The 15,696-nt window shown below is 41.6% G+C and overlaps 1 protein-coding gene and 1 long non-coding RNA gene across 3 annotated transcripts; one reads left to right on the top strand and one right to left on the bottom strand.

Annotated features, from left to right (window-relative positions):
* Positions 1–215: 215 nt before the first annotated feature.
* Positions 216–3,732, top strand: LOC136290195 (uncharacterized). 2 transcript variants are annotated; one of them, XR_010721038.1, is made up of 3 exons: positions 216–288; positions 1,881–1,945; positions 3,440–3,732. It is a non-coding gene; the product is annotated as an uncharacterized lncRNA (long non-coding RNA). The 2 variants fall into 2 exon arrangements; XR_010721037.1 differs by lacking the exon at positions 3,440–3,732 and adding an exon at positions 2,029–2,660.
* A 5,489-nt stretch (positions 3,733–9,221) lies between these two features.
* SLC35E3 (solute carrier family 35 member E3) lies at positions 9,222–15,225 on the bottom strand. Its single transcript, XM_066183216.1, has 5 exons — positions 14,793–15,225; positions 14,594–14,704; positions 12,913–13,071; positions 11,941–12,023; positions 9,222–11,489 (listed from the first exon to the last, which is right to left on the bottom strand). The coding sequence occupies exons 1-5, from the start codon at positions 15,180–15,182 to the stop codon at positions 11,303–11,305; spliced, it is 930 nt and encodes a 309-aa protein (XP_066039313.1). The 5' UTR covers positions 15,183–15,225; the 3' UTR covers positions 9,222–11,302.
* Positions 15,226–15,696: the final 471 nt, after the last annotated feature.

Here is a 15,696-nt window from a genome sequence, read left to right as displayed (position 1 = left end):
ACAATCTATTCTGCAATTATGTGTCCTGATTTTTGGCAGTTCTATGTGAAAATGTTTGTAGAATTGAATCAATAAAAAAGCATATAGCAAGAGGGTTTGCTCCTTTTTAAAAGTGTTTCAATATCCATGTATTTCACATTCTGTTTTTCTTCTTTGATTGTAGAGTTTTAATTCTTCATAACTTCCACCTGAAAGCCAGCTGGTAGCAGTTTCCAATATGTGGCATGCATTAGCCTGAGGAGGACTGTGATGAGGCCGTCTGCACTAGATGTAACAGGCAAGTAACAGGCAAGTAACACGCGACTCTTGTCCAAGTCCATGACCTGGTTTTGTTACCAGAATAATTTTTCTGTTGGTTGGTTGGTTGGTTGGTTTTTTAACTAAATATGAAGCAGCAAAGTTAAGGGAAACCCCCCCCACTCCAGCTGCTTTACAAACTGAAACCTCTAAGTACCAGTGGGTAGTACAGGTCAGGATAACATCCAGAGTCTTTATCAGAAAGGCAGTATTTGAAGAGAGGAAGTATTAAGCCAAAATGAATTACATGAATTTTTGAAGGCTGTATGTGCCACTAAACTTGTTTTTCTGACACCTGCCCTTATTCCATTAGGCAGTCTGACAGTCACCACTGCAGTTTCACAGCCTTGGGACTCAGAGCCCCTGCCTCCGCTGGGCTCAGCAGGAGGTTTGTTAGGGGAGGTTCGCTGGTTGCGACATCTGGTGCAGAAAAGGTTTTTTTCCATCTGCAGCACCCAAAAAAGCTCTTGTAATTAATACATAAAAGTTGCACAAACCCACTGATGCCACTGGAAAAGCAGGACACAAACTAAGCTCTGACTGCAGATGATGAAGCCATGCAAAATACTATTCTGTGCTTTGTTCAGTTCCATTGAAGCATTAATATCTCAGTTATCTCTTGCGTCCACAAAAAGCAACTGCACAAACTTTTTGGTATTCCTTCATTCAGCTAGTTTTGCAATATCCATCCTGGCATCCTAGTTTAAATCACGTTTGTAGTTTAAAAATAATTTGGCAATTTCTTCTGTGTTTGTTTATGTACTTGGAGAGATATGCAGGCACTGGGCTTTGACTTTTGACTTGCCTTATTTATCTTAACAACATGTTGTTCATCTATGAGCCAAGGCCAGAGGGTAGGACACCTTGAGAGAAATACACCGTGTAGTGCTACTCACAAGGGAAAAACCCCAAATCCACTCTTGTGGGACTGTAAGATATTACTGGATCGTGCCTTTGCTGTCAGAGGACAGGCTGCAGTTTGCTCACATGAACAAAATAATCCTCACACAAACATACCCTGAAAAGCACTGGAGTGAGACATCTGAGAGCACAGATCTGGTTTTCATGCTAAAATACAGTTTCAAAAAGATTCTCAGAAACACTTGTTTTCCTCCATATCTATTGAAGAGAGTCTGTTAGAATAGAGGCTATCCTTTTTGGCAGATAATTGCCAATCCTGATCTTTAACTCATTCAATGCAGAGGATATCACAATATCTAATTTCCTCTTTCTTCTTGGATGGGGTATAGGTAGAGCTGCAGGGAGTCATTGACTTGGGCCTGTCTTACCCTCTCTCTGATCCTTAATCAGCCACGTTATCTGCTCTGCTCAAGAAATAGAGCAGTTGTGGGGCTTACTTAGCTGCACAGCCACACTAAAATGGTTGTGTTTAATGGCAAGATGATGAAGACTCAGCATGCATCCCTTTGTAAAGGGGTTGGTGGCATGTTACTTCAGAGAGATCTGTTCCCAGCCATTTCTTCCATCCTCTTGCTGCCCCTTCTGTTATTTGTGCACCTATGGTATAAAGTGGATAAAGTGACTTGGCACACCTGAGAAATAATGCAATTTTTTTTCTGTAGATCAGTTCTCTGAGGTAGTCCTGAGCAGCTACACAGCAGGACATCACTGGAATGGCAGCAGACAGGTAGGCAGGGAAAAGGTGGGATCTTCAGCTATCTTAGCAGCATGACTGAGGAGGAAGATTACATTAAGCTTGGCTGATTTCAGGGCACAAAACTTCGAGAGAGGTGTTCCATTCTCCTCCTTGTCGCCTCACTCATGGCTGCTAGCTGATGGTGAGAATGTTTTTGGAAGAAGTGTGGTGTTGGATTGCCTCAGCCTCCTTGGACTGTTTGGTGATGCAGCTGAGCCCATCAAATACCATCAAAGAATGTCCTGAGCTCATCTAGTGCCCTGTTGAAACAATGGCCTTGCCAGGAGCTCTGCATTCCTTGCCAAGTATTTCTTTGAAGTGGCTTTGGTCCTTTGACCAGATTTATCTGATTCAACAGCAGGATATTTACTTGTATTTGCTGCTAGTATGTCAGCTTGCTTTATCAAAAACACATAAGACATCATAAAGAAAGCAGCAGGGACACACAGCTGGAAGCAGAGAACTGGAGATGGAAATGGAGAAATAACTCCTGAAGGCAGGGAGCCATTCAGTGGTCTTTTCCTTATCATCTAACCACACCTTGAATGTTATCTCTTGTATCAGTCACCTGGGTTGATAACCCAGTTAGAACTGGGACTCTATTCCTACAAGTTTCCCTCAGGTGTTACTCAGGGAGAAGCGAAGAGTGCATGTTAGCACTGATAATTACTTTAGCTACCCAAACCCAGCTTTTCCTGTGTTGCAAAGGAGCCGAAAGGTTTGCAACAAGATGAGTTGTGTTGATAGTACCAAAGAAGGCACTTCTGATGCTAATTTGCAGGCCGTTGTGTTTTATAACTCATTTGCTCTGTACTTCAAACTGAAAGCGATTTCTGTGAAAGCTGATTTTAAAATACACATCACTCCCTTCTGCTGTTGTTAGGACTTTGTGACAAAACTTACTGCCTTTGCAACACAATTTAAGTTGGAGGGATGGTTGAAAATGATACAACTTGTAACATTTTTAATGTGACTTTAGTCAGGGGTTTGTTCGCCTTTGACCAAGGGGAGGGGAATTGAAGTTTCTCTTCTAAATATGCTCTTCAACGGCTGGGTTCTGATGGGCTTAACATCAACAGACTGGGAGTAGCCGCAAGATGCAGAGGAGACAAGCGAACAAACATTACCTGCCCCGGTGGGGTAGGAGACACTTGGTCAGGGCAAAGATCGCTAAGAGAAGCGAAGAATGAGGACCAAATTAGCATCGAAGGCGAAGGGATCAGTAACCAATAGGAAACAGAATACTAAGATTTGTGTAATTTAAGACCAATGAACGTGAATTTCTTTGGGATTAGTCTGTATAAATACATGAAACGTGTGGTGAAAAACCATTTGTGATGGAATGATTTTCACTGCACAACCTGGGCATGTGTGGATGAAATAATTTCTATTGCGTATCCTGGCTGAAATAACATCCTGGCCAGAATAAAGTACTGCCTTGATTCTCTAACAATGCAGAGAAGTTTCTGTTTTTCTCGGTGACAGGATCGCTACCCACATCTCAGTTCTCACTCTGGCTTGTTAAACCGATACTCCAAGGATTGTATCCAAGGGAGACCACGGCAGGGTACACATTCCTCTTTGATGACACAGCCAGGAAAAGGACAATCGTCTCTGGAAAAGCAGAAGCCTGAAGTAGCTGGGGAGCAGTACTGCTACACACCACTGGCAGCCTCAGCACACAGACTGAATCCTTTTGGTTCATGCAGGCATACAGTTATTTTATGCAACACTAAAACGATGACTGCACTAAAACTAAGAAAAATATATGGTTTTATATATGCATATCAGCTCTCCATTTTTACTAGATTTTGGTTTCAGTTTCCAATGCGAGCGATTCCTCTTTAGAGCCCAGTGTCTCTGGCTTCTACTACAATCCAATCCTGCCAAGCCACTTTGGCAGCAAAGTCTTTACGTAAGTTTTTCTTCATCTCAGTCATTCCTAGTACCACAAATTTAAATCTCATTAGACAATAAGGGCATCATAAAATAATTTTCTCAGACATCTTTGCATATGCTGATTTACATTATTTTTTAAAAGGAAACTCCGAAGATGAGGGGACTTGCTTATCTTACTTTTACACTCAATGAAAACACTGAGAATACTTAACTTGAAGGTATTTAAATCCTGGCTTGCTTAGGGACAAGTAACTGATTAGAAAATTAACCAGTCCCAGTGATTTGTGTGACACCCAGTGAATTACTATAGAAGCAGAAACAGATGATGTAGCACAGACTGCTTCAGCTAAATAAAGCACACTGAAAAATAGGAACAACATACAATTTACATCCAAAGATCTTCCCTTTATACGGGTGACAAGGGGAATAGAGAACTGCCACTGAGGCTCAGGGCCAGTCTCCCAAAGACTTCAAGACCACTTTAAGGCTCATAAATATGTTGAGTGCTTAAGAAGCTTTTTGGAAGCTTCTTCTGATAGGCTGGTAGCTGTACATGAAAATAGTGTTTTCTCACCACGTCCTTTATGTGTGACACTTCCTCCTTCAGAACCTGCCTTCTTAGTCTGGGCGTGTGGACGTTCCATGGACTATTGAAAGAGGCGCCTCCAGCCCCGCCCCGCTTCCCTCGATCCTGTTTCTAGCCATGTGGTGTCACCCTTCCCGCTTGTCCCAACACAGAAACTTGCCTGCCTGCCCCGGAAGGCTCTACAGCCAGTCGTGGCTTTCTGCCTAGCAGAGGGCCCGATAAACTCAGTTCAGACAGATCAAGGGGCAGAAGCAAAAGCTGGCTCCATGGGGAGACACGGGACTTGTGCCTTCAAGCAGGAACATGACATTCCACTGATGATGCCGTCTCATGTGATGTGTGCTAGGAGTGTATCTTCATCTACATCTGCTAATTTCTCAAAGTTTCTGAATTTACGTTTCTGTCTTCAGCATCCAAGATGAGGACTGAATGACATCCAAATACAGCTGGTTCTGTAAACGTGCATCTATTTCTATAAAACCAACTTGGTGCAGGTGGTCAGCAATCCCAGCTCAGTGCCAACCTCCCAAATGTCCATTCACACTGCTGTCAGCTGGAAGTCTTTGAGACTGTAAGTTTAGGGGTATAGAATGAAGGTTTACATGCCTATCCCAACAGAGACAAAGCTATTAATGAACTGGAAAATGCTTTGTGGAAAAGTTTTGCTTAGGCTTTGTTTGAGAAAAAAAATCTACCTCATCTCTGGGGAATGATACTAGCTGAAAAATGTTAGTACATTGTTAATCCTGATCAGAAGAACCACCTTAACAGTCAGAAAATCAAGAATGTGTGTTTTCAGAAATGTATTGTAATTTCCTGGAGGGCGTATGATCATCACTGTCAGTTTCTTCTCTCAACTGGATTAACAAATAGGAAACCAGTTTCTGACTAACCATCACAAGAGATGCACTTAACAAGTAAACCACTTGGAATCCCAGACCTTAATACTGCTTTGGACTCTGGAGAGAAGCATTAATTTCACAACAGTCGATGCTGTATCATAGGAGCTGGAGAGGCTTTTTCCATTCAGCTCAAAGACAGAAGCTTGATTAAGAAGATCTTAATCCAAGTTTTTAATACACAACTTTGGTGTATTGTAAAACACAACCCATGCAGTCACTCTAGTTAGAAAATAAAGTGCACAAATGGTTTTTCCCCAGAAAAAAAGGAGGATTAAAAAATTGTGGCAGAGTAAGGAAACAGACTCCGTTTCTTGGTTGAGTATGATACCTAATTTAGTTGAAGACAAAAAAAAAAAAAAAGTCAAACTTGTCAATTATGCAGCTTCCTTTCTGGAAGTGCTGAGCCAATGCTATTCTCTATCAAGTTCTCTTGAAAGGGAAGAAGTTCACACTGACAAATCTGGCCCTGTTACTGAGCTGCCTAATTGTGGAATTAAGCATCTAAACTTAGACCTTATATTTAAAAACCTGCCTAGATGTGTATGTGCTGTTTACCCTTCTCTGTTGTTTCTTAATCCATTGTCTCACTTTTTTTTTTTTTTCTTTAATGACAACCACCTCTATTCTGTGGTCTCAGTATCTATAATTATTCCATGTGCCTCAGAACACAGCTCTTTACAAACTGAGTTTGCTTATCAGTCTCTTCTTAATAAGAAAGTAAAACAACAGTTTTTTGTGCCAAGGTCATTAAAAAATTACATTCTTATGCTCTGCTTCAACCAGAGAGCTCCTCCCTACTTCCTGGATGAGACACAGCCTCTATGGTTCCAAAAATAATCCTGCTCTTTTCAGACATACTGCTTAACCTGCATGTGCATCCTGCATGTGCATGTTACACTCACAGCCACGCTGGACTTCTTGGAGCTCCTTGAATATAACCACATGCCTTCAAATGAATGGCTTGTATTCATGTTCTAGTGAAGCCACAAACAGATCAGAAAACATCTTTGCAATGCCAATCCTCCAGGCAGCCTTTGGATTGTTCCCCCTACTTGTTTCTAAATATATAATTTACTTTAATTACATTATGTTTAGTCTGCCCATGTCTGTTCCTGCCTATCCATTATAAAGGCAGCACATTGTGCCTGTTTGATACTGAGCAAGTGCAGCTGGGAAGGCACGTGCAATTCCTGAGCTGACTAATTACCTCTTAATTCAGGTTAACCTGACTCCTCCTGTATTTTAAGCAAATAATTTTTTCTGGATTGGAAGGCAGACAAGGGCCCCTATGTAACAATAGCTCCCTTCTCTCAAGGAAGGTTAATCATTGCTGTGGAACAAGCTTGGCAAAGATCTTAATACTGTCTGAATCCAGCTCTTTATGTTTTTTTAATTGGCATTTGTATTTTCAATTTTATATTATTAAAAAACTACTTTATACTAAATTTGTCAACTACTACAGCACAGTAAAAATGCAAACGATTTAGCTCTTGCATTCTTTGCAATACCTGCCTGGAGATGGACCCTCACCTCTCCCTGCTACTTAGCACTGTTTGGTAAGATGTCTCCATGTCTTACAGTAGGACTTCTCATCACCCAAGATTATATCAGCTCCTGCTGGTAGTTTTTTCCTTTGAGTTCTTAACCCTCTGCAGCTGACATCCCAATCATCTTTGCAACAACTGAGCTGTCAAAAGGAAGGCTGAGACTGTGATCAAAGGGAGAGCACCTGCAGGAAGAGACTGAATTTGTATGAAGCAGAAAAGCTGGTGCTTCTTTACATCTGCCTGATTTTAACGGTAGAAAAACAAAGAGCTGCATCTTCAAAATTAGAAAAGTGAAATTCTTTCGCAAAACAGAATGTATTTTCACTTATATACACACAGTAGTCTTTCATTTATTAAAATAATTTTCCCTTTTTTGTTTTCTCATTAAACAGGGAACTTGGGTTTTGAAAGGCTCAAATATAATTTTAAGAGGAAAAAACCCCATAACACAAACAAACACCTGCAAGTCTTTAATCCAAACTCTGTTTCTTTCATAATCTAGGTAAGACATAACTATTTAACTGGAAGCAAAACCAACATCTTGGAAGAAAAATCTTTATATGAAAGGTGATATGAGGGACTAAGTCCTGCTCTCCAAATTCCCTTAACCTGCAAGCCTATTGCTGAAAGCAGGAGCATAAAAAGCAGGAAGTTAAAAAGCTCTCACCAATCAGCGAGCCTTTTTCCTTTCCTAAGTACGCTGGTGAATTTCAGGCCAGATGTTTCTTAGTCACTGCTAAATACCAGAACAGTGTTCCAGTGTCCAGTATTGCTCAAGAGCAGGCCTCTCCTCAGCAGCCCAACTGTACTGATATATACAGCTAGCTAGGAAATCCAGCATCTTTTCACAGACTCTGCAGATTTGACAAACTAGATATGGGTTAGACATTAGCTCAACTCCAAAATGTTAAAAACCACTCTCCTGAAACTCATATAATAAGACATTATTAAATGAGATTTTACCTTAATATTTAACCAGCATTGACTACCACTAATATATTTTAAAAAGTTTAAGAAAAAGCTATGTGTAGCCTTAACAAAGTTTTAATGTTGCTTTAGCCCCAGGCCATTGCTGGACACTCATTTCATTGAATGAGACAGAGAGAGGATACAGTCCTGCTGAATTGCAGTTCTGTCCTGAATGTTGTAGAATTCCTGCAAGACAAACCTCCTTTTCATACATGTAACAGCAGCAAACCACGCTCCTTCAACCTCAAGCCTGAGAGAGTAGCTGTTCACCCATCTACAGGAAACTCGTCTGGCACTCTGCCCCAGAACCTGCAGGAACGCAGCAAGTTGTACAAAACCCGAGGCAAAAGCTGCAGAACAAGCACCAGGTTACCAAAGTTAAAGGCAACACAAAGTTTTATACTGAGCATCTCTTAAATGAAGACATACATCCAATTGCTTTGGGGAAAATGGGAAAACAGGAAAACCTTGAGGATGTTCTTTCAAAGTGTTTTTGGGGACAAGGCTAGATAACTTACCACCAGTTACTCATGTTTTAATCAGAATTATCTGCTCTCATTTTTAAATGCCATCTTGGTATCTACAGATCCATTTGAACTTACATCAATGGTAGCTTTTTAAAGTAAAGAATGTTAATAAGAGCAGCAAAGCACTGCATGGCAGAAAAGGACCAAAGCCTATGCTGTTACCACAGTTTAGTCATACAAAGTCTGGATATAAAGTAAAATGAAAAGCAGAAAGTGAACATTAGGGTGTGTACAGTACAGCTTCAATTGCACATAGGGTGAAGACTACACATTGCTGAGGATGGCAAGCCTATGATTTCTCTTTCAGGAAAGCCAAAACTGATTGAAATACACATAGTTAGCAGGAAAACACATTCAAGTGGTGGACCAAAAACTAGAATAAGCAAGCATCAGTAATTTTTATAAGACTCCAGTTTATAAGACTCAGGATTTAAAGTTTCCCTCATTTATGCCACGAGTCCAAAAAGTTCAATCTCCCTGCCCTATTCACATGGACAGAAATCCATGTGGTACCATTTTGTCTTATCCACACCTAGACCCCCAAAGTTGTGTAATTCAAACAGAAGATGAAAAAGAGAAGAACAACTACTCTCTTCTGCAATAAGCAGATTTCAGACAAATGATTAAAAATTTATTCCCACCCTACACACGGTATCCAAAGAAACACTGCATACAAAGATCCATCCCACAATTACACAAGCATCCTGGATTCAGTATTTTGAACTATATGACAAAGTTCAAGATACCTTATTTATTAGATAAAAGTAAATCTCAAAAGAGAGTTCTTGAATGCATGAAAAAAAATCACATCACTTAAGTGACTCACCCACACACACCTTCCAGCACCAGATTATATTTATTATGTACTTTTAAAATGATGCTGTTAACTTTCTCTTGCAGATCTGGTCCTCTCCTTACAGAGTCTTTTGTATTTCCAGGCATGGTTGTTTAGTTCATTCTACCACTTTATATATATATATTTACATCCATCTCATCTCAAATATTTTTGTCATACAGGCATGTAATTCAGTTGTTTTCTAGCTGTTTTTCTGCAGTCTGTCTACATCTCAAAAGAACTTGTGCACAGCACAAATTAATGCAAATGGCTTTCTAGGTGTACATACTGAAGGATATGCATCCAGAGCTTGACCATCTGAATACATCTTTCAATAGTCCAGGCTGTATTTTTAAACTAATTACACAGATCTACAAAACTGTATTTAAAAATTATTCTTGGAGCAGTACAATGTCCAAGAAACAGTTGGCAAAGATGAAAAATTATTCAGGTATTTGTAACTCTGAAATGATATAGTGTTACCATATAAACTTAGGTTACACAGAGGAATAACTTTTTCTTAAATCAAGAACTCTGCAACAGAAAAAATAATTTACAAGCTTGAGAAAAATTGCATTGTTTCCAACACAAAGACTTCTTACCTCTATTGTAAAAAACTTAGAGGAACTAAATATTATTTCTGTCAGTGGCCGCACAACTTAAATTCTTGCTTTTTTCCACACAATTTCCCTCTTTAAATCTGATAGAGGTAGATGAAGACAAAACAAACCCCAACATGTAAAGATTAAGATACTGCAATTAAATTCTAACCCTGCAAATCTAGTGAACATATGTTCTCACCAGATTTATGGAAAGCAGTTATTTTTTCTTCCCTTTTTTAAACTAGAACAGCACTGAACTTCTTCCATCCATGTTGTAAAAATAAGTGCATGATACTGTCATAAAATAATTTTCAAAGCATTTTTTAATTAGAGCAGAAGCAGGTCCCACCTTGCACTCTTCAGTCATTCAGATACATTTCCCAAGACTGTCTCTTGAGGAAGTGCTGCCTCACACCCAGCATTGTCCAGACAGCCCCTGGGCCTCTCCCCTAAAATGATGACAACAAACAAACCTGCAGATCCCACCCAAAGTAACCCTTGGGGAAGGGCACCGGAGCAAGCCAGGTGGTGCTGAAGGCAAGAGAGAGAACTGGGCAACCTTCACACCCACTAAAGATGGTGACCTTTCTGAAGCCTTCTCGAAAATATTTTTTAGCATGGGTGTCTGTGTGCAAGGGCTGCAAAACATTTGGTTACTACCACAAAACCAGAGATTTTATTAGGCTCACAAGTATTTACAAGATCTTGTGTAAAGTCTTGGTTTTGGCACAGAGAAAATTATAAAGCAGTAACAACATTTTTCAAAATGTCTATTGCTTCATTAATGTCCTGACAAATTAAAAGAAAAAATTAAGATGAACTGTTTAGATCTGATTTCCTCCTTTTTCACAGCTTGGCCTGTGGCTTCAAGTTTTCTGCTTTCCTCTTCACCTGTAATTTTATTTGCTTTCTTCATCTAAAAATCCATCCCTGTCTTGAAGCCACAGATAAGAAAGCATATACAAGAAACAGGAATGAGTCTGGCAGCCTTCTTTTAAAATGACTGGACAAAGTATGTTTCCCTCTTCATTGTTCATCAGACAAAAATGAGGAAGCATCACTACACACCAGAACATCTGCATTAAAGTGCCTCCAAGTTTCTTCACAACAGCAATACTGGCTTGAAAACAGACAGGATTCTTTTTCTTTCTCTCTCTCTGTGTTGTAACTGTAGCCATCATGATCTCATTTGGTATACAAAAAATATAATTACTTCAGTACAATTTCCACAGCAATTTGAAGTGTGCCTTTTTCTCTTTTAAGTTACTGATTTAATTTAATGAAAACGATAGGACAGACTGAGATGGCAAAACCCCAGCATTTTACATCCTTCAGTTGGTTTGGTTTAGTTACAGAGGAACAATCCTGGCAGTTAAACTAAAACCATAGATTTAAGTAGATGAGACGATTTTGTGCATTCTAAAATCAATGCACATTTAAATACTTGTTTTCCTTCACAACAGTCCTCAGAAGCTCTTGCTCTATGGACGCTGGACCAATTTACTCTTATTGCTTTCCTGCTCACTAAGCTTGAAGTGGGTGTAGGCTAAAATGCCGAACAGCGTGCACAGAATCCCAAGGCCTTGGTTAACAGACAATGGATCCTTAAATAAGAGGCACCCTCCCAGGAGGGTGATGCAGAACTTGAAATGTCCAAACATGTTATACCTAGACATCTGTTAAGGATAATAGCCAATACCAGTATTATTTTTTTGTAAAAAGCAACACTTTGAATTTTCATTAGTTCCACCCACAGCATGCAATGGTACACGGTGTTGACTCAGCTCATACAGTTTTCCCAATCCCTGTGGCTGTACTAACCTCCACCTAAAGCCTTTCACCCCTTTCACATGCCAACACTTCCTCAAGGCAGCCAAAGGTCATTAAAATGAGTCAATATTCCCTGCAGGTATGAAGGTCAGCGAGCGAACAGCCATTACCTATACAAATCCCAAAGAAAGAAACAAAACACACTAAAACACGAACATGCTTTTCCAGCTTCATCGTTTAAAATAAACCAGGAAAGTTATCAAACAATTTTCCCACATTAATCAGCCCAAATGAATTCCAACATAATCAGTCTGGAAACAGGAGAAATGACCAGTGTTACAAAGGATACGTGACAGGTGACGTATTTCCAATGATCCAGTAAATGGACAAGTTTACCATAAAGGCTATTATTCCAGACAGCAGTACCATTATCTGTGGATTAATGGACACAGTCAGTAATCTGACTTGCTTTTGGCAATTTGTCGATACATTCCAGGTTATTTATTTAGTTTCATTTGCTTTCAAATGCAAAATATCAGGCAAGAAAAACATATGCAAGACAAAAATAGAAACAGCTTCAAATCAGTACAGACACGGGTGATGTGTATAAGCAGCTCAGGGTATGACATCCATAAATATACACTGATAGAGCCACAGGCCTTTTCTCTTTACTCTTGGTGAACATTTAAGAGTGATCTGGAAAATCTGGATATTCATTCACACAGAGGTTGTATTCTTTAACTTTGAGATAGTCCTATTTATGGTCACAACAAAAACTATTTAAGCAGAATATCTGATTTTATTACTGTGAATACTGCTATCCCATTCATAAAATGCAATGCTACAAGAAATGACCCATCACTGAGGGGTACAATCAGCAGTACTGGTTATTTCATGGACAGAAGGATATGGAGAGAAACTATAGTCTTCTTGGTGAAAATAAACTACTAATTCTACAGAGCAACCACTGTTGGCATCCTTTCACAGAAGAGAAGTTGGGAGTATCTTTGAGTGGACAGTCAGAGCTAGAACTAGAGCACTTAATACACCAGGGGAAGCTTCTGGATTTTGATAGATTTTCCTGTTGTTCAGATGCCTTCTAAATAGAAACAAGAATAAGGAGAGAAATCAATTGACAGACTCGCTCCTCTCAGGGGAAGTGGGGCAGACTCAACAAGAGGTGTCGTGCCCTGCACATGCCCCTCTCATCTCACCGTAGCCAAGAACTGTACAAAAATCTGTTACACAAAGAAACAGATTTTACTATCAAATTTAACTACATCAGTGATAATTATTTAAATAAAGTCAATAAAAGCCTTACCACAGCAGAAAGCGTCCAGGGCCCAAATATTCCCCCTTCTCCAAAGACTGGCTCGAAGAAGGGTATGATGAACAACAACATGGCTGAGGACATTGGTGCCTGATAGTACAACAACTGCATAGAGTTTACCTGCAACTCATGCTGCTTAGCACCTACCCACTAAAACCAAAAGAGAAAGCTGTTAAACACGAGGAAAAAATGAAAAACTTGAGCAAAAGCCAACTGGCTACTAACACAGAGGGAGTCTCATGTGGCCAGCACTACTTAAACAGGCTGCTGAGCCTCACCTTTGCCTCACTGGAGGCCCCATGTGTTTATCTCTTTCAAGTGACAAAGCCATGAGAGGAGAAAATCGTATGCAGGGGCAGTGAAAAGAGTGCCTAGACTTTCCTTTTCCCGTAGCCTGGGGGTAAAGTATCGTACTTGAGGAAGAACAAATAGGTTGTGGAGCTGGGAAGAAAATAGCAGCTCCCCTTTATTTTCAACACAAATTCCAGATCCTGCCTGTGTTGGAGCCGAGTATCCTTGCCTAAACAGGGACTGGATTCTGTTGCTTTCTTCTCATTTTCCTGTACATACAAGCTAACAAAACCAGTACACATTTGTCTTTTGTCAGTTTATTCCAGATTTAATGGATTTAATTTCAATATTGATTATAATTGCCTCTAACTTCAATTTTTAAGCTTGCATGCTTTCACAAATATTACTTATCTATGGCTATGAAGACAGATGCTACAGTCAAAAGGACGCGTCTTTGTGTTGTGCTGAAAACTGACATTTAATACTTAAATCACATTAACTGGTAACATGGATTCCAGCATATAAACTTGCTCAGGTTTTTTTATCTATATCATTTTACCCAAGCACCATTATTTCTCCAGTACACACATCACTTAATGTTATTATGCAGCACCTCTTTCCTCCTCCTAGCCAAAACAGGTCAAGAGACCATTATTTATCATCTTACACACCACAGTCAAAGAGCCTCCTCACTTTTTATGAGGCACAGTTCACCTCGTACAAAGAAATGCACGTTTAAATCTATCGCATCAGCATGACAGGAGTTTCTAATTTAGGAGGCTCTTACAGTCATGGTCAATAACAGATCGGGTAAGCTATTAGTACAATGTTACAGCAGAAAGGGGCTGAGGCAGTCTTTGGACATATCAATTTTTAAAACTGTAATTATCCGGAAAGGTTGTAATGTGTGTTTATATATTAATCCACCCTCTAACAAAACCACCTTAGAATGTCTATAGTTGAAACAGAAGAAGGATACTGATAAAATATAAATAGCTCAAGGATAAACCATGGGATTGAAGAACTGGAAAACATCCTTTCTAGGGAAAAAGCTCAAACGCAAGGCACTTGCTTTGGCAAGGAGAACATCTGTTCCCTCTATTAAAAAAAGGAGTTTTACTGTTAAAGCAATCTTCGCCCCTTGAAAATAACGCTCACGTTAGAGATGACACCCCAATTTTTAGCAGCAAGGACGATCAATTCCTTAATTTATCAGGGGTTATGGTGGATTATCACAATTTGGTGGGGGTTTTAAAAAAGAAATAACGGAGCACGGAAGGTTTCCTGGGAGGCAGGGTGCTACCTAAAGGCGATCAAAACAAGGGGCAGCGTATGTGGGAGCCCAACCACCCAACGCTCCCCTGCCCGCGCCGTTACCCACCACTTGGTACAGGGAGGTCACCAGGACGCCCAGGGTGGCGAACGCCATCCCCAGGACGTTGAACTTCACGTCGTAGTAGGAGTTGAGGAAAACACCCAGCGTGATGGGGACCTGTGGAGGGGGACACGGCGGTTTTAGGCGACGTCGCTGCCCTCAGCGTTGCCCCTTCCCGCCCCCCTCGGCCCCGCCGCCTCCTCACCAGGGTCAGCTTGATCCGCAGAGGGAAAGTCTTGCCGTAAGCCACGCTCTGGATGACCACGATGACCGGCGTGGTCATGGCCTTGGCCAGCTGGTAGGTACCGATGGTGTTGCTCTGCAGCGAGAGGTTGGTGAAAACGACGAAGCCGCAGAAGCTGAGGGCCAGCGGCAGCACCTGCGCGGGCTGGAGGCTCTTGGGGGAGAAGGCGCCGAGCGCCTGGCACAGGTAGAGGCCGAGCCAGGTGATGGCGAAGTGCACCAGGGTGAGGCTGAGGTTGGGGAAGCCCAGACGCACGTACAGCCACTTGTTCAGGAAAACGATGCAGATGGAGGCGGCCAGATTGACCAGCAGCCCCGCCACCAGCCGGCCCTGCGCCGGCAGCCAACCCATGGCTGAGGCAGCCCGGCGGCCGCCCGCGCACCGGCCGGGCCCGCCGCCGCCTCCCCGCCCCGCCGGGACACGTGGGCTCGCGCCTTCCGGTGGCCCCGCCCACCCGAGCGGCTCCGCCCGCCCCGGGCGGCATGGAGGGGCGGGGGCCGGCGGGTGTGTGCCCCGGTGTGCTTGTGTGCGTTTGTAGGTCTGTGTTTGTGTCCGCGTGCCTGTGTGCGTTTGTATGTCTGTGGGTGTTTGTATGTCTGTATGTCTGTGTGCCTCTGTTTGTGTCCCCACCTCCTGCCCAACAGCCCCGAGGCACAGAAACGCACCTCCGCTGCACACCACCAGTACCTCTCCGCAACTGGACTGGGCATTTCCGCAAGCACAAACACGAAATTGTACCTACAGATGTACAGCACGAAGTACGTTCTTTGTCAGGTGTCAAGAGACACGGACTTGGGTGAAGGAGCCAAAATTCCTGCCTAACTGCACTACGTGTCCTCTGCACCCTGTCTTCCTAGGGGAAAGG

The sequence above is a fragment of the Chamaea fasciata genome, unplaced genomic scaffold (assembly GCF_029207755.1).
Source record: "Chamaea fasciata isolate MVZ Bird 193981 ecotype frontalis unplaced genomic scaffold, bChaFas1.0.hap1 SCAF_5, whole genome shotgun sequence".
In the NCBI taxonomy this organism is placed as follows: Eukaryota; Metazoa; Chordata; class Aves; order Passeriformes; family Sylviidae; genus Chamaea; species Chamaea fasciata.
The sequence above is the reverse complement of the archived record's forward strand: the minus strand, read 5'-3'. Positions and strand labels throughout refer to the sequence as shown.

Bases quoted from the DNA above. Each gene is read 5' to 3' on its own strand.
- SLC35E3 (XM_066183216.1), bottom strand. From the start codon at position 15,182: ATGGGTTGGCTGCCGGCGCAGGGCCGGCTGGTGGCGGGGCTGCTGGTC. The intron at 13,072-14,593 runs GTGGGTAACGGC...TTTTGGTTTTAG, and splicing joins TGACCTCCCTGTACCAAGTG to TGGGTAGGTGCTAAGCAGCA. The intron at 12,024-12,912 runs GTAAGGCTTTTA...ATTAATCCACAG, and splicing joins CCTGGACGCTTTCTGCTGTG to ATAATGGTACTGCTGTCTGG.